Genomic DNA, 22,575 nt, shown 5'->3' on the forward strand with positions numbered 1-22,575 from the left:
TCGCTAAGTGGTGCCATGTCCGCACCTGGGATCTGAACCAGTGAACCCTGGGCCACCGAAGCGGAACATGCGCACCTAACCACTGCACCACTGGGCTGGCCCCAGTTTGGAAATTTTAGAACACTTTGAAGCAACTCATGGGTCAAAGAAGAAACTATACTAGAAATTAAAAATTCCTAGAACCAAACAGTAATAAAAATATATCAAAATTTATAGGATGCAGTGAAAGTAATATTTTGAGAAAAGCCTTAAACATTATAGTAGAAAAGAAAAGCAGAAAATTAATAAGCTAATGGTCCAACTTAAGAGGTCAGTTATATAAAAAGAAAAAATTATCAATAATTTACCATTTTTGTATGTCATTTTAATCTATTTTTTTAAATAGAAATGTGATCATATTTTGTGATAGTCTTGTTTCATTTAATAGCATATTGTAATCACATTTTAATGTAATTAAAGAGTTTTCATTATTTTTAGTGACTGCATAATTTTCCATTGCATTTATTACCATAATTTTTCAAATTGTGTTTTTTGATCTCTCCTCTCCCCACTTCCACCTATAAAAGCTTTTATAAACACTGATGAAAGAAATAAATGTCCTTGTTGATAAATCTCTATGCAAAAATTCTCAATATTTTCTTAGAAGTAGAATTTTTGGATTAAGGAGTTAGTATAATTATAAAACTTTCCATATAATGCTTGGAAATTAAATTATTTTTAAAATTGCATTCACTTTCTTAGAGACATTGTCATTTAGAGTTTGGGTTTGGCTCCAGAATAACCTTTCTGACAATAGTTAGAGGAATCATTTTAGCTTTTTAGATTGAACTAGTATAAAATTGTAATTTAAAAAAATCCATTAGCTTCCCATTCATTTAAAGCTAAGAGTCTGTGAATTTCATAATTTGAACTTAGAATTACAAATTGCAGTGATAATTGATCAAACTGTCATCATTCACTTAGTGAATATTTTGAAGTGACTGCATTACTTTTATCTCTTGCTTTCCCAGGTCCTTACTTCAATCCCCGCTCTCGGCAGAGGATTCCACGTGATCTGGCCATGTGCGTTACTCCCAGTGGCCAGTTTTACTGCTCAATGTGTAATGTTGGGGCTGGCGAAGAGGTGGAATTCCGACAGCACTTGGAGAGCAAGCAACATAAAAGCAAGGTGTCGGAACAGCGGTACAGGAATGAGATGGAGAATCTGGGATATGTATAGTGATGGTTGTATCCAGATAGAGCAGCTTGTCCTGCCTGTTGTTTGCCTTCTGTCAACGTGCCCTGCTTGTGGTCCTTTTGATATGGGTACATTCCTCTGCTTAATGTTGTGTAACCTGCAGTGGTACCATGAGATGTCAAAACTGGGGAAGGAAAAGAACGTGCTTCTTAGGTCATGATGCTTTTGCAGGTCCGTTGTGTTGAGCTACTTAGAGCATGTGACCTACCTACCCCATGAGAAATAACTTTTTATCTTGACCAAGATCTGGTCAACTAGTAGCCTGACTACTTAGAGCTTTAACTATTTGAAAATTTCATCTTTTGTAATTTTAGTTTTATGTACCATTAAGTAAAGAATATTATTGAGTTCTCACTTCAGATCACAACAAAAACACAAGCAGAGATTTCAGTTTCCTGAGGCTTCTTTAGAACCATCACCTCAACTCAATGCCTTGTAGGATTGTGTAGGATATAGTGTTGTAAACTGCATTAAAATCTCTCCCAGGATGCTTTTTCCCCTTATCATGTCCTCCCATTATTGAAATGCAGGTTTTCTTGGATTCAGACACTCCCAATGTGCTTGTGGACTTCCAAACAGTGAAACTTCATTTCCAGTTGTGGATTTCCCATGTTTAAATGCCACCTTCTTTCCTCCTCTTTTTTTTCCCCCTAGTTGAATTAGCTTGTCTAGTAAGCTCATTTTTATGCCCCAGCTGTGTTGTGGGGTTTCCAAGCCTCACATTTGAATATCCAGTGAGTTTAAGATAGATATGATATTTTTTTAAAAAATATTTTTCAACTGATTTTAGGAAATGTAAAGATGTGTTTGATTTTTCAGTTTAGAGTTACTTCATTGATAGTAACATGTATTTATATGATGGCCTCAATCATGAGTTCAGATCTCTTGATATTTGTTTTGGCAGACTTTTCAGATAAACTGATCCTTACATTTTACTTACATTCTTTTCTGTCTTGCTGGTTTGTTGGCTGTCCTGAAAAATACCACTGCCTTACTGTTTCATAGATAGAGAGGAATTTTAAAAAGTTAATCAAATTTCAGTATCATCATTTCCAGTAGAAAAATACATGAACTTTGGTTTCATTCTTTATAATTCAGCTTCCATGAAGATAATAGAAATACATTATTGATTATTTTGGTATGTGATAATTACAGCAGTATTACTTTTGTTTTCTGTTTTTAAAATAAGAAGCTCTAGTGTATATCTAGATTAACTAGTGGAACACTCTATGAACTTTGACTAACTGTATTTTATCGACTTACTGTATTTATGTGGATAAGACCGGTGCTCATCCATACTTCTTTTGAGAGGCCACATTCACCAGGAAGTTTATATTGAGCAGTATCTTTGCACTATGGTCAATTCACATTTGATTGCTTATATTATTAATTAAATATAAAACTCTTGTTTTTCCTTGAGAATTCTGTAGGCAAAGAGATGGAGAGAAGGGAAATTATAATCATCATTCCTTTCCTTTAATGCTTCTGAACAATTTTTGAACAACCTAGACCCATACTTAAAATTCAGTTTTGTGATTAACCTCTGGTACAATATACAGTTACTCTTCTGTTGAAGTGGTGGTTTTTTGAAAAGTAGAGTTGTTTAGTAATTTTTTTCTTCTAGACGCAGAAGAATGAAATAATGTCCTGTTGCGATTCTATCTAGACCTGTGACTCTTAATCTAGAAACTCTTTTTGCAGTAATCTATAAAGTACAGTTGGTTAGTTTAGGGCAATTTAGAGCTTATTTTGTTGGTTAGTAGGTTACTCATTTTGCTGCTAAGTATAATTTTTTGGTAGATTTTAATACTATAGTGCTGGCCACTTGGTTCTATGATTATTTAAAAATCTCATTTTTTCCCCCCTCTCTCTCTGTGTATGTGTGTGTATGCATGTATGTATGTATATATATACACACACACGCACACATATATATATAAAACTATGTGTATATAGTTTTATGTGATACCATAGAGAAGATTCCATTGAATCCTTATTTCAGAAAATAGTAAAAGATTGTGGATAAGAATTTACATTTTGTAAAAGTGGCATTCATTCACTTTCAGTTTTTGCTTTACAAATAAAACTAAAGGAAGGGTTTCCCCCGCTCTGCCCACTTAATGATTTCATGATATTTATACAAAAAGCAGTGGACTTAAGGCCTTGATGTTTTTCCTGGCCTTGTGTATTCAGGTTTCCAGTCTCCCAGTGCCCTTAATGGATGTTATGAATGCATAGATGCATCTTCTTTTAAAGGAAAAAGTTAGATTTATAGTGTTCCTTCTTACTTGCTGTATTTCTTTGCACTAAAAGAGAGCTATGTGTTTGTTTTATACGACACTTTAGATACCATATTGCCTACAATACTCGGTTTGCTCCTTGATTTCCAAACTCTAGGAAGTTGATGTTCCATGCAAAGTTCCATGATCATTTATAGAGGTTACATACACATCCCTCCCAAAGAATCTCAGATCCCTATGACAGCGGGTTGTGTTTTGGGCTTGTTACCTTGCAAAATTCTCCTGTGTTCCATAGGTGAAACAAAGGGTGACAGAGGTTGCCAGAAAGGAAATGCCTAAATAAATACATCTCTGCATGGTACAGTTTCTCATACTCGTGCATTCCTGAGAGACAGTGTTTTTTCCCTGTCAAAGAAGGCTGTTACTACTGCAGTCAGTGGTACGTGATCTCCGTTGGTTTCATTTGTGAAGTCCAGTCCTGCTCTGTAATATGCTTTAGCGTTTGCTCCCTGTCCTCCCCAGGAATCACGTTAGTATCTTTTTATATGCTGTATATAAGGACGGACAGAGGCCTAAATGACGGAAAACCTTTAGTTAAATGAGTTAAGTAGATTTCAGTAATCATCTGCAAGAACTCATAGCATCCAGGTCTCTTTTCTCTGTGAATATTTTCATGTGAGTTGTCATTCAGAATCAATGTTAGAAGACAACATTTAGGACCTCTTCTAAGATATTGAGGGCAAAAAGTCATAAAGGAATAATTCCATGTTCCAATTAAAAGATTGGATTGCATATGCCTTCGAAATGCTTTTTTCAAAAAGTTAAGCTACAAAACTGAGTGTGCCATGTAATCCTTTTGACTCGACACTGACCAGAAAATAGTTTGTTGGTCTCGTCTTTGTATATCACGTGCTGCAACTTGTAAATAGGTGCATGTTGTTTATTATGATTGTTTGTCTGCTTGTCTGTTATTGCACTGAATTCTGCAAGGTGAATATTTTTTTATACCATTCATTTTGAAAAAGTTCCTTCTTCAACTCTTCTTCACTATTTCCTCTTCTAATTAGTTGGTAAACTTAGAAAACCATTTAAGATTTTTGAAACCCTGAGATTGAATGAAGAAGTGTGGCTGTCTGAGATCAACCTATGTCCCTCTGACTTAAACAGCTAAAGGGAAGCATGAGATCTTCCACCTTATTTTACAAAGCTGTTCTACAGAACTAGTATGCTTGCTTATAGCTACCATATCTACACTTTGAACAAGGGTAAAAGGAGAAATATATATATATATATATATATATATATATTTCATGTTTATATATAAACATATATACAGTCATGAGCCACATAGTGATGTTTTGGTCAACGATGGACTGCATATACGATGGTGGTCCCCCAAGATTAGTACCATGTGGCCTAGGTGTGTAGTAGGCTATACATCTAGGTGTGTGTACGTACACTCTATGATCTTTGCACAGTGACAAAATTGCCTAATGCTGCATTTCTCAGAACGTATCCCTGTTAAGTGTCGCATGACTATATCTATCTATCTATCTATATATATAAACATATATGTATATTTGGTTAAATCTTCCTCTGTAGATAGATTTGAAGGATTAGCAGTGGAATTTGATTCTTTCACGCCTGAATTGGCTGAGACTATGAGCAACGACAGTTTGAGGACTGTCCAGTGACCTATGTAAATGAGTCTTGCTTGTGTCAGGGGACACATGGAACCGTTCAACACGGTATCCTTCACAGACAGGCTTAGGGATGCTGGGTTTGAAACTGAATCTCTTTTGTTTCCTTAGTGTCGGAATTTAGGCTGGAAGTGCTCTCTAAAGCACTTGGTGAGTCATATACTAAGGATGTTAGAGCTGCTTTAGAAATAGAGAAATGTTTTGTCCATATAGGCAGAAATTTAATGCAGGCTTTGAACAGATGTTTAAAAAATATTCCAACTTACCACCTATTTTTTCTTTTTGTTTAACCAGCCAGGTTAGGAGTTTCTTACATAATAAAGAGTGTTTTGTTGTTGCTTTTGTTTTTGGCGGTGGATTCCTAACATTGTGAGCTGTTACTGTCAGTCTAGCTGAATGGACACATAGCTGTGTAAATAGCCTCTCATTTGACATTTCTACTGATAGCTGTTTGACTTTTTCTTCCCATTATGAATGGGAGAATCATTTGTAAACTCCCATTCTGGGTCGCTACCAAAAAACATACTGGCTTATGGTCCTATGGGACCCTGTCTCCGTTAAGCCCAGAATATGAGTGCCTTTAGCAAGTTTTCGCATTTCACAGAGAGAAGAGTCAATAGAATTATTGCCATTATTCACAATTCATAAAACAGGAGCTTGGAATAGCAAAGGTTGGCGTGGATTCTGTGTTCTACATCTTTTTTTTTTCCTTAATGCAATCTCAATTTGATATTGAATAAAACTACCATTATTGATCAGGAACTGTACACCCTGAAAATGAATCCAGTTGTCCCAGGTTGGGCAACAGTCATAGATTATTTTTCACCTTGATCTGTGTTACATTTATATTTAGTGAATGATAGAGAGGGGGGTTGGGGAGGAGCTTGCTGCCGATTTTTGGGAAAACATTATTCCAGTGGTCTTTTTCAAACTTGTCTATTCTATAGAGAGGAGAAAATTATGTATTTGCAAATGAAGTATGTGAAGAGATTGCTTTTCACAAGATTTATTGTGTTAGTTCATCTCTATGTTAAAAAAAGGCATCTTCACAAATCAGATTTGAGGCCTTTTAAAGCAAAATTTTCCCTACTTCAATTAATTTAAAATTCTAAATTGAGTACTTTGAGTTTTTAAAACACATTTGTAAATTAATTTTGTTGTAGAAATATTAACATTTTCCTCAACACTTTATTGTGAAAAGTTTCAAACATACATCAGAGTTGAAAAAATTTTTACAATATACCCACCACTAGATTCTACCATGAACATTTTACTATATACTTGTATTATCGTATATCCGTCCATTTCTCTATTCATCCATCAATCCATGGAGTTTTTTTTAATTTATATATTTTGATGTAAATTTCAGACAATACATTTCCTTTAAACACTTCAGCATAAATGTCATTAACTTTAATATTTTTTTAAATATTATCTTTTAAAAAGCAGTGTATGAAGTTGATAACCTGAGCCAATTAAGATACAGTTTTTTCTCCTGTGGACTTAAGCCTTCCAGTTTCTGTTTTTGTATGTGCTTAGAGGGAGGGAAGACAGCTTTTCAAACCGAAGTTTTCTGGTGTTGGTCATTTGAAAAGCTTAGTTGTCATACATTTTAAAGTTTCATGATAAGAATTTTTTCTTTACCCCTCTTCTTATGACGTATTATGAACTATGCAGCTTCTTTAAGAAACTGTAAATTACTGATTGGGGTTTATTAAATCAGCCTTATACCTCATTTCAACCTATTGCTGCTTTTCTCCATGTTATCACGTCTCCTTTCGTGATTGTCACCTGTTCTGCCAGAAAGTAGAGAGGAGTAGAGTCAAACCCGTAGATGGTTAGCTGTTTTAAACAACTCTAGAAAACAGATTAAATGGTTTAGAAAGTTGAAACCATTAATTTATCCAAAGCCTTTGCATTCCCTGAGAATTGTAATTGCCCATGCTTCCTCTAGCCATAATTAGCAAGATTAAAAACGATTGTACTGTACAATGAGTTGTTGAAATTGTGAGCCTTAGTAACCATCTTTAGCTTTATTCTAGTACTGTTTAGAAAAATTTTTTGACATATGCCTTTATTTTTGTGTCAATTTTTTGTGGACAAAATCTGAAGAATTTAAGCAACTTGCTCCAGGTCATGAAGATTGAATGGATAAGTCAGAATTGAAACGTCAGTATTCCTGATTCATATTCTTGTGCTTGTTTGTTCATATTCACGGCTTCCAAAATAGCTGAACACTTCCTTTGGGGCCCTTAAAATGAAAATATGTATTTTTACTAATTAGACTTTCATTTTTAGGCATCTCATGATTCTTTGAACTTAAGGATGTTTTCATGGTCACATTCCTCAATAAGCCAATGCAATTGCTCAATATTTCACTTCACTGTTGAATACTAATAATGCAGTTTTCATCAAATTTCTTTTTACATTTAAATGACCATGATTCACACAATGCTCTTTCTTTGTAAGTGCTTAAGTGACCCCCTCACTAGTGACAACAGATGTTCTCTATCACTGATTACATGTATATTCTTTACATGATATATTTTTTTAAGGAAAAGTAACCCCATGTGTCAGGATGAATGATATTATCCTTGTGCAAAGCACATATAAAGTTTATTTCTACTCTGCAAATCTGGCATTTCCAGGAACAAAACTCTTTTAGAGTGGCTAGTTGTCGTTTCTCCTTCTTTTGCTACTTGAGCACCTTTCTGTGGTTTTGTAAATCAGTGTGTCATTTTGTAAGAATGTCATGTTGATTCTCTGTTCCTTGGTGTTCACCTTGTGGTATCCTCGGCTGATCATCATCTGTTTAGTTTGGGTATGGTGTGTCTGCTTTGAAATGCCTTACTAGAGATGTCCAACTCTGCTCTAATGCATTCCCTGTATTTGCTAGGACAATAAGTTGCCTCTCTTGGATGTATGCTCTAGATCCAGAAGCAAACTGATTTTGCCTCCACTGTTCAGGTTGCATCTTAGTGCAGTTATTGTTTTAAATTAGAGAATAAAATCATGAAAAACCAAGGGTGACTTTAGAACCCTTCATTTAATGGCATGGCACACTTTTAAAACCGCTTCTGCTATTTCACTAGAACAATATCTCTGGTAAAGGATATAGCTTATAAATGCCAGCCCAAACTGTATGAAACTGGGATTGCTTCCTAAAATTTTCTGTAACTGTCGTACAGGGGCTTAACATCTGTGTATGCTGTTGGGGCCAAGTGCCAGTCACTGCTTTGGAAATCTGTGTTCTGGGGCTCCAGAAATGACAAAAGTGTCGTGGGATTAAAACCAATCAACTGTGAATTGTGAAATTGAAATTGCTCTTTTGGTTTTATTTTCTTCAGCATATTGAATATAGAAATCTGAAAGTTATTTAAAATTTACACTGCTTATGTTGATGGCTCATTTTGGCTGTGTATCCTCACTTATGTAATGATTTCTGATAAAGGCTTGACGTTATTATAACAGGCATTTTGTGTTCAATTTAATAAAACAGTTTCTGAGTCTTGTCTGCAAATTGTTTGGTTATAATTGGAGATCAAGGGAAGAAGGTACATTGTCACCACTGAGGTGTTATTTTCGATGCCGATGGTCGACGGCTGTGGGTTCCCCACCCATCAGTTTGCACACGATCTGCCTTGGACTTCTTGAACTCATGCAGAGTGTTGCCAGCTCTTGGGTTTGCGGTAGAATTGTTCTAGCTTCCCACGCTACCCTCTCCCTGCATTGCTGGAGTTAACCTGGGACTAGAGTGAGTTCTCCATTTTATTGATATATTTAAAAATTTATCTTCCCTTCAAATTCTGAGAAAAGTTGGGCTTAGCAGGACCATAACTGCTGCTTCTGGAAATAAACCTATAGTAAAAGGCATACACCTGTTAATCTTTTGGGTGTTTCACATATGAAATGTAATTAGCTTATGTATCCAATATATTATTGGGATATGGTCATTTAAGCACTCTGGTTTACTGTATGCAGTGTCCTTTTGAATTTCAACGCTCATTCAAAAAAGTAGATTATAGACCTGGGAGGTTCTTAACGTTAGGGTCTGTTTAATTGGGATGCAAGACACATACACTTCTGTCGTGGGAAAAATTCTTGTGTCTGCACAAAAAAAATGTTTCTGAATGAAATGAATAGATCACATGGAGCCTGTCTCTGTGTTGTGAAATACTCAAGGCATCAGCACATTTTATTAAATCATCTCCAAGAGCTTTTTAGCTTAAAAGAAAGCCATGATAATGGGCATTAAAAAAAAAGTCTTAAGCCACTAGAGCTTTTCAGCTTTTCTTTCTTCGGACATTTCTGAGGCTTTTGCGTTCACTGAAATTCTATTCAAGATCAGAATAGAATAGAATAACTCTGGGTGTTATCCTTTAAAATTGCCTGCATGTAAAAGGCTTGCGATGAACTTCCCCAATCTATTATAAATTGATATGATTGTAAAGAGGTAAGAAATAGATCTTTTTGTGATGAGTTTTAAGATTTTTGTTGTCTGAGTTGAGACTTAACCCAGCAAGTTTTATTTCTATTTATGAGATATTCATAAACTGTTGAAAGTTGGGAACTTAGAAAAAGATGAAGATAAGTAACAATTATGAAATGTAAATATTTAATAGGGATGTGATTGGGTCCTTACCAAAAAGATAAAAAGTCACCTAAAAATACACTCCATGATATATGTGTGTGTATGTCCGTGTGTGTGTGTTGCAGAGAGGGAGAGGGAGGTTGTGCATTAGTGAGGAGTAAATGGAAATATGTGTAAGGTTATCAAATACTTGTAATGAAGTATGTCCAAAGGAACAGATGTAACTTTGCCACTGGAAGAAATGTGCTCCGCCATAGGCGGATAGGCAGTCTATAACTTCTGCTTGGTATTTTGGATGTCTTTAAGTATGTAATTAGAGCTTCAAATGTGTTTTGGCTGGCAGCCGTCCCTCCAGACAGGAACAAGATGTCTTTAATATTAGCTTCAATTTTTAATCTTTTGCTAATGCCAGAGGCTCTTCTCTACCCCTGTTTTCTAGAAATAGCTCACTAGGGTATGGACTTTGACCAAAGGTATCTAGTGCCACCCTGTGGACTCCCTAAGTCTTACAGTTAGCAGTTTGAATGTGGTTGGTATGCTGCCTTTGAAACAGGGTCTTTGGCTAAAAGCCACCTAGTGGAGAAGAGGAGTTTTTATCTGTAAATAAAGCAAGGGCAGACATCATGTCTTTAGGAAACGTGGAGGAGCGTGTTCTTTTACAACTTTTGCAAAATGCTAAAGTATGCCGAGTGGGAAAAGTGGTGAATTGGGAATCAGGATACATATTTATGTATATATGTGTATATATAAGTATATGAGTGTGATTTTTTGGTGATTTTTAAAAAATGACTATTTTACTTAAAGATCCATTATCCATACATTTTTCGGTATGTGAACAACAACAGCCATGGGAACTAATTAAAATACTGGTTAATGAAAGCCTCAGACTGGAAGGAAAGGACTAGAAAAATCTCTCATCAAAGAAGATAGTTGAAAGTTTAAAAAATTATATACGGGGCAAATGGAAACCATGCTGATGATATAAAAACTAAACTTCAAAATACTAAAGTTTTCCCAAACGTAATTTACTTTGAGGAAGAACATAATGTTCTCTGCCTCAATAAACTGGCAGTACAGAAGGAGACATTTTTAAATCTTTTATTAAATATTTCTAACATTTAGAAAAAGTACAATCCCACAACTAGAAGGACCTGCAACTAAGATATACAACTGTGTACAGGGGGGGTTTGGGGAGATAAAGCAGAAAAAAAAAAAAGATTGGCAACAGTTGTTAGCCCAGGTGCCAATCTTTAAAAAAAAAAAATGGTGTGATATTCCATGGCATACCATGATTTATAAAAAAAAAAAAAAAAAGAAAAGAAAAAGTACATACTAGGATAAGTGGTCCCAATTCTGTCACCTGTGTGCTCTTGGGCATGTCACTTAACTGCTCTAAAATTCAGTTACTCAGAGTTGGGGGATTAGATGTGAATTCCAGTTATTTCATCCCTCTCAGGAGTATGGATTGAGAGAATTGCTCCTTTCAGAAACTCAGCTGAGTTTTTGCAACAGATAGATCCTGAGCTCACCCATGACCTCGTGCTCCCCGATTGCCCTCCCCAGAGGCAGTCACAGTTCCAGCTTCTGAGGTGCTTTTCCAGAGAGATTCTAGGCCCCGTGAATGCTGGCATTCCATACATACATTTTTTTTTTTTCCAGTGACCCATGTGCCTTGGCAACCATTCTATACCAGCACATGTGGATCTCATTCTTTTTGACTGCGTGGTGTAAGATTTCCAAAATTTCATTTATTGGTCCTCTTTGATGGGCATATATATTGTCATGACGTTTTAATTTAATAACTTTACAGAATTGTGGTAAAATACATGTAATATGAACTTTATCATTTTCCTCATCTTAAAGCCTGCAGTTGAGTGGCATTAAGTTCACTCGCATTGTTGTGCACTGTCACCACCATCCACCTTTTCCTTTTCCTAAACGGAAGCTCTGTAACCCAGCAAACAATAACGCCCATTTCTCCCTCTGCTCCCAGCCCCTGGCAGACACCATTCTACTCTCTATGAATTTGACTACTCTAGAGACCTCCTATAAGTGGAATCATACAGTATTTGCTTGTGACTGGCTTATTTCATTTAGCATAATGTCCTCAGGGTTCATCCATGTCATAGCATGTGTCAGAATTTTTTTCCTTTTTAGGCTGAATAATATTCCATTATATGCAAATACTACATTTTGTTTATCCATTCATCTGTCCATGGACATTTGGGTTGCCTCCACCTTTTGGCTACTGTGAATATGCTGCTATGGACATGGGTGTACATAAATTAAAAACTTCGAAAAATTATAATTTCCTATGTGCAAAATGTAGAGGATAACCAAATAGACATACACGGACTCATCACCAAGCTCCCAGCACTATCAAATCCTAACACTTTGCCATATTTTATTGTGTTATTTTTAGGAGAAATAAAACATGGATTCAGCTGAAGCCCACTGTGCACCCCTCCCCAATTCTAATCTCTTTTCTCCCTCCCTAGATAAACCCACAATCTTGAATTTGGTATTTATTTCTATGTATCTTCTTATATTAATACCATATGTTTCCTTAAACAATACATAATGTTATTTATGCTCTCAAAATTAATGGTATCATAATGTGCAAATGCTTCTGTTTTTTTCTCAACATAGTTTTTCAGATTTATCTGTCACCTACATAGCCATAATTTATTAATTTTAAATGCTATGTCATTGTCTGAATATACCGTGATTAATTCATCCTCTGTTGATAGACATCTACGTGGCTTTTAAGATTTCCCTATTACAAACAATACTGCAGTGAGTGTTTTTATACATATCTCCATAGACATGTATGGAAGACCCTGGAAACCGGATCCTTGAGGCATCACCTTGGAGCTTGTGAAAAATGCAGCATCCCGCACCCCACTCCAGACCTACTGAATTAGAACCTACCTTTATGCAACGTCCCCAGGTGACTCATGGGCATATGAAAATCTGAGCAGTTGTTCTCCAACTTAGTAACACGTTGGAATCGCCTGGGAAGTGAAAACCAAACAAAATAAAAACACCCTTGTGCCTCGGTCATACCCCCACTGATTCTGATTTAACTGCTTTAGCGTGTGCCTGGGTCTCCAGGGAATTTTAAAATCTCCTTTGATGATTCTAATATGTAGCCAAGATTTAGATTGATGGCTTGGACCAAAACAACCGTGGCTGCATTATGCGTGTCACTTGGCTTTTGCTGGGATGCTTTCCGGAAAGGACGGTTTTACCCAGAAGGAGCTAGAGTGGGCAGGGGTATCAGGATGGAACTTCTAATCTAGTGAATTATCAAAACATTTGAGCAAGTGCCTTGTCCTATTTTAAGCATAATTACTTCTTAGTTGATAGAGTTTAATTTACTTAACAAACACTTGTAAGGCACTAACCATATAACAGATAATCTTCTAAAAAGCACTTAACATCATTTCTCTTAATATTTGTTGGAAAATTTCCTTTCTGCTTAAGAATACTTTGAAATTTTCAGTGAAATCGTGCAGTTTATCAGAAAGTCAGAAGAATGTTAGTAATACGAAAGAATGTTCTGCAGGATGGTGCGGGTCCTCTGCTGTGTGCTCAGTGATGCTGTGCCGACTCTGCTGTTGGCATCCAGTCTGGGACTTTTCCTGGGGGAAGCTGCCACCCACTCACCCGACAGGGCATGGGCTGTGAGTACCCAAGGCCGACGCTCCCCAAGGGAAGAGAACTTGGGACTCTGTCCACTTAGAGATGTGGGCTTTTCTGTTCAAAACTACAATGTCATTGTGGTCAAAATTGGGAAAATTCTCTCTCTTCCGGTGGAGTCTCAGGGCTAATTATTCATCCATCCAGTCACTCTGCAGTTCTGGGAATGAGTTGTAGAACAGAGCGCTTAAATAGTGCTGGATTGGCTATTGCAAAGTCTATTTATGTGACTTGAAGGAACTTTCTCAGAGACGGGAAATTCTTTTTTTCCATTACTCAAATTCATGTTCAGTTACATAAGTAGACATACATGCGTTTTTGCTGTCAAACATTCAGACACTTTTGAAAAGGGGAAATACTCCTTAAACTCCCCATTTCCCCAACCCTGCTTTTCCCTTCCTAGGGGTAACCAGTATTATTAGCATAATGTTTATCCTTTCTAAACCTTTTTCTATGTCTTTCTAAATATGCAGTTTTCACATTTTACTGGTGAAGAATTTCTATGCCGTCTACTTTTAATATCTATTATAGTGCTTCTTATTTAACTGTATTTCCTCATCTCTTCCCAGATTTGGTAAATTCTTCTGTGCAATACACTAGCTCTGAATTTATTCACCCAGGATACAGCTGAAAAATACACTCTGGAGAATTAAAACAAATGACCAAAGTTGAAGAGTTCACTGCTGTGAATTACATTTTAAAAGATGCCTTAGTTGTCTGTGTCCTGTCGGAGATGGATAAAACTGTAAGGACAAAGCCTTTCCTGGGGACAAGAAATGTGCCTCTCTTTTTGCGTCAGGACTCCCTCTCCTCAAGGGCCAGCGGCTCACGTCGTCAGCAGCTGGGGGGTTTGTATTTGCTGAGGGTGATGCTGTTCTCTGTTGCCTTCTTCCACCTCTGCAGGAGGACCCATGAGTTTTCTTCCATGGGAATTCTCTCTGCTTGCTGGCAGGACAGTATCCAGCCAATGGGTTCGTGTTATCAGCAAGGGCCTTAGGAAATAGTCACTGTGTTCGGCAGATGGGCGCTTTCGGGATGGCAGTTGCCCAATGCCGTTATGCATTTCACCAACAGGCCCTCCTGCCAAGAGCTTCTTAGTGGACCGAGGAAAGGCAATGAGCAGCCTCATGTTTCTTTACACGTGATCACCATTTTATCACTTGGTAGCTGGCGAGGAAAACAGAAATTCATCTTTGGGCTCAAGGACTTTGCAAAGTCACTACCAGTTAGGAACACTGTGGCCTGTGCTGGATTTCAGGAGAAATTTGTGTGCCACCTCGTAGCTGCCCTATCGCAGGTGGTTGCCACTTTGGAATTCATGGGCTGAAGGTTAGGAGCCAAGCATTTGTGGAAGGGGCGTATTTCCAAATAAAATCTGGCATAACATTCTTTTGCTAAAAAACTTTCGCTGGTTCCCCATTGCCAAAATTTTAAATCCTATCGTCATAGAATTAAATCCAGGCGTTCTTAAAACAGAGGCGACAAACCAGCAGCCTAGAACGGAATTTGTCTTGCAGATATATTTTTTCTGGCCCCACAGTGTTTTAGAAAAATTAGAATTAGTTCCCAAGAGACCAAGGTCAAGGGATTTAACATAAAAATTTGGATTTCTGGCCATATTGGCCAGTATTTCTGTATAAATCAGATTAAATGAGTGGTGGCCACACTTTTTGGATGGGGCATGAGCTTTCCCTTTGCAACAGCACCCCCTGCACTGGACCCCCCGGGGCCTCTGTTACTCTAAGTCTTGCTCCCTGCCCCACAGCTTCTCCGCTGCTGCAGAGTGAGCGGCAGGAAGGAGTCCATTAACCTTTCTGAGACAGGTGCGCACCTGTAAGTGTGAAAGTGTTAATACCCTTTGGGGCAACTCTTGAGTAATGAGGATCAAGAGTCAGCTGATAAATCTGCCCTTCTTCTGATGTCTCAGGTGAATAATTTGGAGGCGTGTTCTCATAGTAATTCTACACACATTGCTCCAGAGTCCCTGGTGGAAAAGAGCCCTTATTTTCCACAGCAGTAAGCAGATCCCCATTCACCCTCAGACTGGCTTTCTCTCCTCATTTTCACTCCTTCGGGTTCCTCACTCTCATTCCCCGGGAGCACCTCCTGAGATGAACCGCCGGTGCTGCGGCCTCTGTGGCATGCTCTGCTTCTAGGTGGGAACCAGCACTAAACCTCCTCCATTCCCGATTCTTGTAACTGGCTTACTGGACTCATTCATCTCACCTTCCTGGCTCTTCAGGCATTTGAGGTTGTGACCCTGCCTTCCAGATTCATCTTTAGGAACTCATCCCAGGTATTCTACACCACGATGCCCCTGACCACTTCCTCAAGCGCTCCATGCAATGTCAAAGCTCTTTGCTAGCGCTGTTTCCTGTGCTTGAAACCCTACTCCTGCAGACCCCACCGGTTCCTTCCTACCCTCCTTTCCATCGAGCAAATTCCTGCTCAGTCTTCAAGGCCAGCTTCAGTTTAGCTTCCTCTGCGGACCCTTCCCTAACTCCTCCACATTCAAGCATCTTAAAAGGCTGAGGAGAGGGGTCTCAGGTAAAAGGAGAGATTGCAGGTAGAGAACACACTGATGGGGCCAGCTCTCGGAGATGATGATAGTGGCTTTAGGAACACAGGTGCAGGAGCTTATCTCTAAAGAAGAAGGATTCTTCATTCTCTGAGATTAGAATGATGATAGCAAACACTGATATGTACATACTGTGTGCCAGGCACTGTTCTGAGTGCTTTCAAAATATTTGGTGAATGTTAGCCTTTCTTTTTTCTCTTTTTTTGAGGAAGATTAGCCCTGAGCTAACATCTACTGCCAATCCTCCTCTTTTTGTTGAGGAAGACTCGCCCTGAGCTAACATCCGTGCCCATCTTCCTCTACTTTATATGTGGGACACCTGCCACAGCATGGCTTGACAAGCGGTGCGTAGGTCTGGGCAGCCGGGATCTGAACCAGTGAACCCCAGGCTGCCAAGGTGGAACGTGCAAACTTAACCACTGTGCCACAAGGCTGGCCTGAGCCTTTCTTTTTTTCGTTTGAGGAAGATTGGCCCTGAGCTAATATCTATTGCCAATCTTCCTCTATTTTGCACGTGGGACACTGCCACAGCATGGCTTGATGAGCAGTGTGTAGGTCTGTGCCCAGGATCCAAACCCGTGAAACTCGGGCTACAGAAGAATATATGAACCCAACTACTACACCACCGGGCTGGCCCAAGCCTTTCTTCTTCATACTGTGAAATATGTATTAATATTATCTCCATTTTACAGATTAGAAAATTGAGGCACAGAGAGGTTAAGTAACTGCCCAAGGTCACACAGCTGGTAGGTAGTCAGGTTGCCAGGTAGTCTGGTTTCAGAGTTCATGCTCTTCACCACTATGTCTTATTGCTTCTTAAGGGAAGCTAAGGTAGAAATACATAAATAGCGAAAAGAAAGCTGAGATGGTTTATGTCTGCTGGCCTAAATTTTCTCAATGAAGCAGGAGACAAGGCCAGCCAATGTGATTGTAGAAGGCAGCGACCCTGTTTAAATTTGACTAGGGAGTGAGAAAAAGAAGCAGGAAGAGTAAATTGGTCTTGGTCTGGTTTTTCAAAAGCTCCTAAAATATCAGTAACATCGTGCCTGCCTCTCAGCACATTGTCAAGTACTTGGCAACTCAACTTCTACTTCTGCCTGATGGCGTGACTCCTCTTTTGTTGGTTTTCCTTATGGCCCTTCCAGAAACCACAGTGCTTGAAGCTCTGACATGTTTTGGAAATGATGGTTACAGGAATGGACCTCAGACTGTCCAGAAGCCTCAGGCTGGGGGAGCACGCTTCTAGAAAGGACCTCTGCTTTTTCCAGCATTGCTGTAAACACCTACGAAGGATTTGGGGGTGTTTTGTAGTCAGGCACAGCCTGGGTGGTCTCCAGAACAGACAAGCATCAGATCTCCATGGGAATGGAAAGAGTATGTCTCGTGTTTAGCAGGTTCTCAGCCCAGGAGGGCGGCTTATCCACAATAGTGCATCTCCCTGCGGAGTGTGGGGGGACCTGGGAAGTTCTGCTTCTGTTTGTGCTATTATCTGCTTTGTATATCCATCTTCGAAGTTTCCATATCCTCTGCCGCTAAAGCAACTTTGTGTCCTTGATGTCTGTAGGAATCTTTCCATCATCTCATAACCATCCTGTGGGGGGACACACAACTGATTTAACACAGCACGGGCAGGAATATAGCTGTGTGGAGTGTTGGAAGGACAGTGTGCCTGATTCGGGAACGTAATACTCAAACTTATTACATTTAACACATTTAGGAGCCTAAATCGAAGTAAAGAAACCAACCAAAAGTGTGAGTGTATACCGAGGTAAGGAATGGAAAAGAAAGTGTGGGAAATGAAAATTGGGTTTTCCCATTTCCCTATGGTGGCTGGTTTCTCCATATTTAGTTTTGCCATAGTATCACATTGTCCTTGACTTACCGAGAAAGCTACAAGCCAGTCCGTGGTGGCAATTACCTTTCACTCATGTGATGGTAACAAAAGAACAAGAACGAGGAGTAAAAGGTCCCATTCTGGAAACAATCAGAGGGCTCTTCGGGCATCACTCCTTCTTGAGATGGAGGCTGCAGTTGTCAAGCTTCAGCATGCAGTGGAAGCCTCGCTCTGTGATTTGGATTAAGCAAACCTGGGCTTGAGTACAGAAATCCTCATTTTGAGTAAGGACATAAGGTGAACCTGATGGAAGGGGTCCCACACTGCTTTAGAGGAAATATTTATGTTTTGTTTTAAAAGATAAGAAAATGAGAAGAAGGAATTGTTTTAATGCTTCAATTAACCTATTGCTGGCATTATTAAAATGAGTAGTCTGGCAACATCTTGATACTTTGGATGAGTGGTGGTAGTTTGTGTTTTTCGAGACAATGGTCCTGTTTGTCTAAGTTGTCAATGTTTGCTATGTGTGTGAAGTTATTCATAGTATTCCTTTATTATCCTTTTGTTGGCTGCAGGGTCTGTAGTGATAGACCCATTTTTTTCCCTGATATTGGTAATTTGTGTCTTCTCTCTTTTTATCTTTGTCAGTCTTGCTAGAGGTTTGTCAATTTTATTGATCTTTTCAGAGAACTAGTTCTGTGTCTCGTTGATTTTTCTCTATTGTTTTTCTGTTTTCGATTTCATTGATTTCTTCTCTTTATTATTTCCTTCCTCAGGCTTGCTTTGGGTTTATATTGCTCTTCTTTTTCTAGATTGTTGAGGCGGGAGCTTAGATGATTGATTTGAGGGTTTTCGTTGTTCCTGAATGTATTTAGTACTATAAATTTCACTCAGCACAGCTTTACTGATGTTTCACACATTGTGCTATGTTGTATTTTCATTTTTGTTCAGTTTAATATACGTATTTTTTATTTCACTTGAGACTTCCTCTTTGGCTCATGGATTATTTAGGAGTGAAGAGAGTGTTGCTTAACTTTCAAGCATTTGGACATTTTCCTGTTATTTTTCATTTCTAGTTTGATTCCACTGTGGTCAAGGGACACACTCTGTTTTCAATTCTTTTAAATCTGTTGAGGTTTGTTTTATGGCCCAGAATACGCTCTATCTCGGTGTATGTTCTGTGCAAACTTGAAAAGAATGTGTATTCTGCTGTTGAATGGAATATTCTATAAACGCTGATTAGATCGGGTTGATTGATGTACTTTTAAGTTCTATATCCTCGTTGATTTTCTCTCTAATCGTTCTAGTAACTGTTGAGAGTGTTGAGATCTCCAGCTGTAATTGCAGATTTGTCTATTTCTCCTTTCAGTTTTATGATTTTTTTGCATCAGGTATTTTGCAGCTTCATTGTTAGGTGTATCTGTATTTAGGACTGCTCTAGCTTCTTGGAGGATTGACCCCTTTCTCATTATATAATGTCTCTGTCTCTAGTAATTTTCTTTGCTCTGAAGTTTTTATCTGTTATTCATATAGACACTACTGCTTTTTTATAATTAATATTTTTATGGTATATTCTTTCCATCCTTTTACTTTCAACCTGCTTACATTGCTATATTTAAAGTGAGTTTCCTGTAGACAGCATATAGTTAGGTCATGATTTTTAATCCCCTCTGCCCATCTGTGTCTTTTTAACTGTTGTGTTTAGACCAGTTCCATTTAATATAATTATCATTATGTTAGGGCTTAAATCTGTGATTTAATTTTATTTTTTGTTTTCTGTTGGTTCTCTCTTCTTTTTGTTTCTGTTTTCTTTTTCCTACCCTCCTGTGGGTTACTCGAACATTGTTTAGATTTCGTTTTGATTCATCTGTAGTGTTTTGGTGCTTTCTCTGTATAACGTTTTTAGTGGTTGCTTTAGGTACTACATTCTATATAGCTAAGTTATCAGTTTACTGATGGTGTCCTTTTACTAGTTCAAGTGAAGTATATGAACCTTACCCACTGTTATGATCCTTTACCCTCCTCTATTTATAATTGCCTTAACTGTTTCCTCCATACACATTTAGAGCCACTTCTGATGGTGTTAAAATTTGTGCTTCAACCCTTGAACATAATTTCAAAAACTGAAGAGCAGAAGGAGTCTATTGTGTTTACCCGTATTTTTGGTTCTTGTGCTTTATCTTCCCTCCTGATGTTCCATTGTTCCAACTTTTGTCATTTCCTTTTTGTTAGAGAACTTCCTTTAGCTATTCTTTTAGGGTAGATCTGCTGGTGACAAATTCTCTTAGTTTTCCTTTATCTGGGAGTGTCTTGATTTTCTTTTCCTTCCTAAAGGTTGTTTTTGCTGGATATGAGATTCTGGGTTGACAGTTCTTTCTTTCAGCATTTGAAAAATATTGTGTCATTTCCTTCTCTCCTTTCTCGTTTCTGATGAGAAGTATGCTGTCATTCAAATTGTTTTGAATTGCTCATATAGATAATATGTCGTTTCTCTTTTACTGCTTTCAAGAGTTTTCTTTGTCTTTTATTTTCAGAAATTTGACTATGATGTGTCTTGGGGTGGATTTCTTCAGATTTTCCTGCTTGAGATTTTCTCAACTTCTTGAATCTGTAGGTTTATGTCTTTTGCCAAATTTGAGAAGTTTTTGGCCATTATTAGTTTGAGTCCTTTTTCAGCCCCACCTTCTTTCTCTTCTCTTTTTAGATTTCTGATGACACAAGTGTTTGATCTATTGTCATAGTCCCACAAGTCCCTGAGGCTATGTTCATTCTTGAAAAATATATTTCTTTCTGGTTGTTCAGATTCTGTAATTTCTATTGTTTTATCTTTCATTTCACTGGTTCGTTCCTCTGTCCTTTTCATTCTACTGGGCAGTGATGAAGATCCCGACTCATCAATAAGTCTTCTCTGACAACCACATCAATGGGGAAGGCAGTGGCACCAAAGGGGTTGGACGGCCAGGCTCCCATGTGATCTCCACTGACCCTGCTGGAGGGAAGGCTTGTAACTGGCTGAGGGGGATGGAAGTTGACTCTCTACTTGACCTGCAGAGACATAACCCTGACAGGGGTGTTGGGGTGCTGGGTGAGGGTGGAAGTCTTTGTTGCCATGGGTGGGGTTGGGACCACAGTTTTTTCTGTGATGTTTGGATGGAGTAGAGCTGTTATTGTCTAAAAGTTTTGAATCTTGTTAGTTCCCCCTTTTGTAGTCTTTTGGCTAGAGAGAGCAGGCTTTTCTTGGGGATTTTTAAAAATCTGCACTTGTTGGTGGCTGCACTAAGGTGGCTGACTTCCTTAACTGTGAGGCTGGGACATATGAGGCAAACAGAAAGTCCAGGGTCCTCATGACCGTATCATTCCTTGGGTCTTGAGGTTCCTAGCCATTCTGCCTTATTTTCTCCACCTTTCTGATTATTCTTATGTTTGTTTTTCATATAATGTCTAGGGCTTTTAGTTGTACTCAGTGGGAGGAATAGGGAAAAGTCTTATACTCTATCTTCCCAGAAGCAGAAGTCCAGAACTTTTTAAACACATATCTCCACAAAACAAATGTGAGCTATGAGCTATAGCTATTTCTACTAACATTTTATTATGGGGATTCTCTTTAGGCTGTAAGTCCTTGAAAAATGCCACTTTTAATTGTTTTATAATATAACATTGCTTCAATGAGCCTTAATTATTCAATTAATCCCTTATTTTTTTCCATTTTGACTATTTTCAATGGTATAGATAACGCTAAGTAAACATACTTTTTAATAATAATTGTCCAGTTCCCTGATTATTTTCTTAGTATACATTTTTAAAAGGGTAGTTGCTAGAAGAGAAACAGTAAAAGGCCCTTGACACACATTGTTTCCAGAACAGTTGTACTGATTTTGACTCCTGAAAGCCGCATATGAGAATGTCTGACTTATCATACTCTGAAGTGGAATATCGTCTGTTAAAAAACTTTGCTGATTTAAAGGGAATAAAGAGTATTCTAAAATTTTAAATAGGATTTTTTTGATTAATAGTGAGCTTAAGCTTCACTATCATGCTAATTCAATAACTTCACCAACAACATGGGAGTGTAAAAAATGAATCACCATATTCAGGAGATTTAAAACTTGATAATATTATCATGGTATTATCTTACAATATCATAATTATGTCATACCATGGTAATAAATCATAATATAATATTACTTGAATCTACATATGTAATAGAATTACATAGAACTACACACATGCACAGAAACACACACATGGAAACACACAGATGAGTACATATAAAATGAGTGAAATCCGAATAAGGTTTGTGGAATAAGGATGTTAATTTCTTGATTTTGATATTGTATTATATTGTATAAATTGTTGTCATTGGAGGAAACTGGTTGATGGTACATGGGACCTCTCTGCACTATTTTGTAGATGTTGATAATTAGTGTCTTCTGTTTTATTTTTATAAACATTATTCTTTTGGAGTGACTGAACCAGTCTGGCTCTTGAATTAGTTTCTATGAAGTGTCTCTGCTTCGATCAGGGACAAGGGAAGTCTCTGTTCGAGTTGTCACCCCTGAATCTGATGTGGACACGTGTCCTTGCTCGTGGGGAGGCCTCTCTCTTGTTGGGTGTGTCAGGTATCTGGCCAGGACATTGCCACATGCCTTGCTCCTGATTCACACCTGAACCTGGGGTTTCTACTTCCCATTTC

General features: G+C 38.1%; 1 protein-coding gene across 3 annotated transcripts in view; it reads left to right on the forward strand.

The window, feature by feature from the left end:
- ZMAT3 (zinc finger matrin-type 3) overlaps positions 1 to 8,715 on the forward strand; it is a 31,806-nt gene extending 23,091 nt beyond the window's left edge. For all 3 annotated transcript variants that reach the window (XM_014838365.3, XM_070509401.1, XM_044771102.2), the window contains exon 6: positions 1,011 to 8,715. In XM_014838365.3, the coding sequence (XP_014693851.1) occupies positions 1,011 to 1,219 (209 nt within the window). In that variant the 3' untranslated portion in view covers positions 1,220 to 8,715. The remainder of the gene's footprint in view (positions 1 to 1,010) is intronic.
- Positions 8,716 to 22,575: the final 13,860 nt, after the last annotated feature.

This window comes from Equus asinus, chromosome 5, assembly GCF_041296235.1.
Source record: "Equus asinus isolate D_3611 breed Donkey chromosome 5, EquAss-T2T_v2, whole genome shotgun sequence".
Lineage (NCBI taxonomy): Eukaryota > Metazoa > Chordata > Mammalia > Perissodactyla > Equidae > Equus > Equus asinus.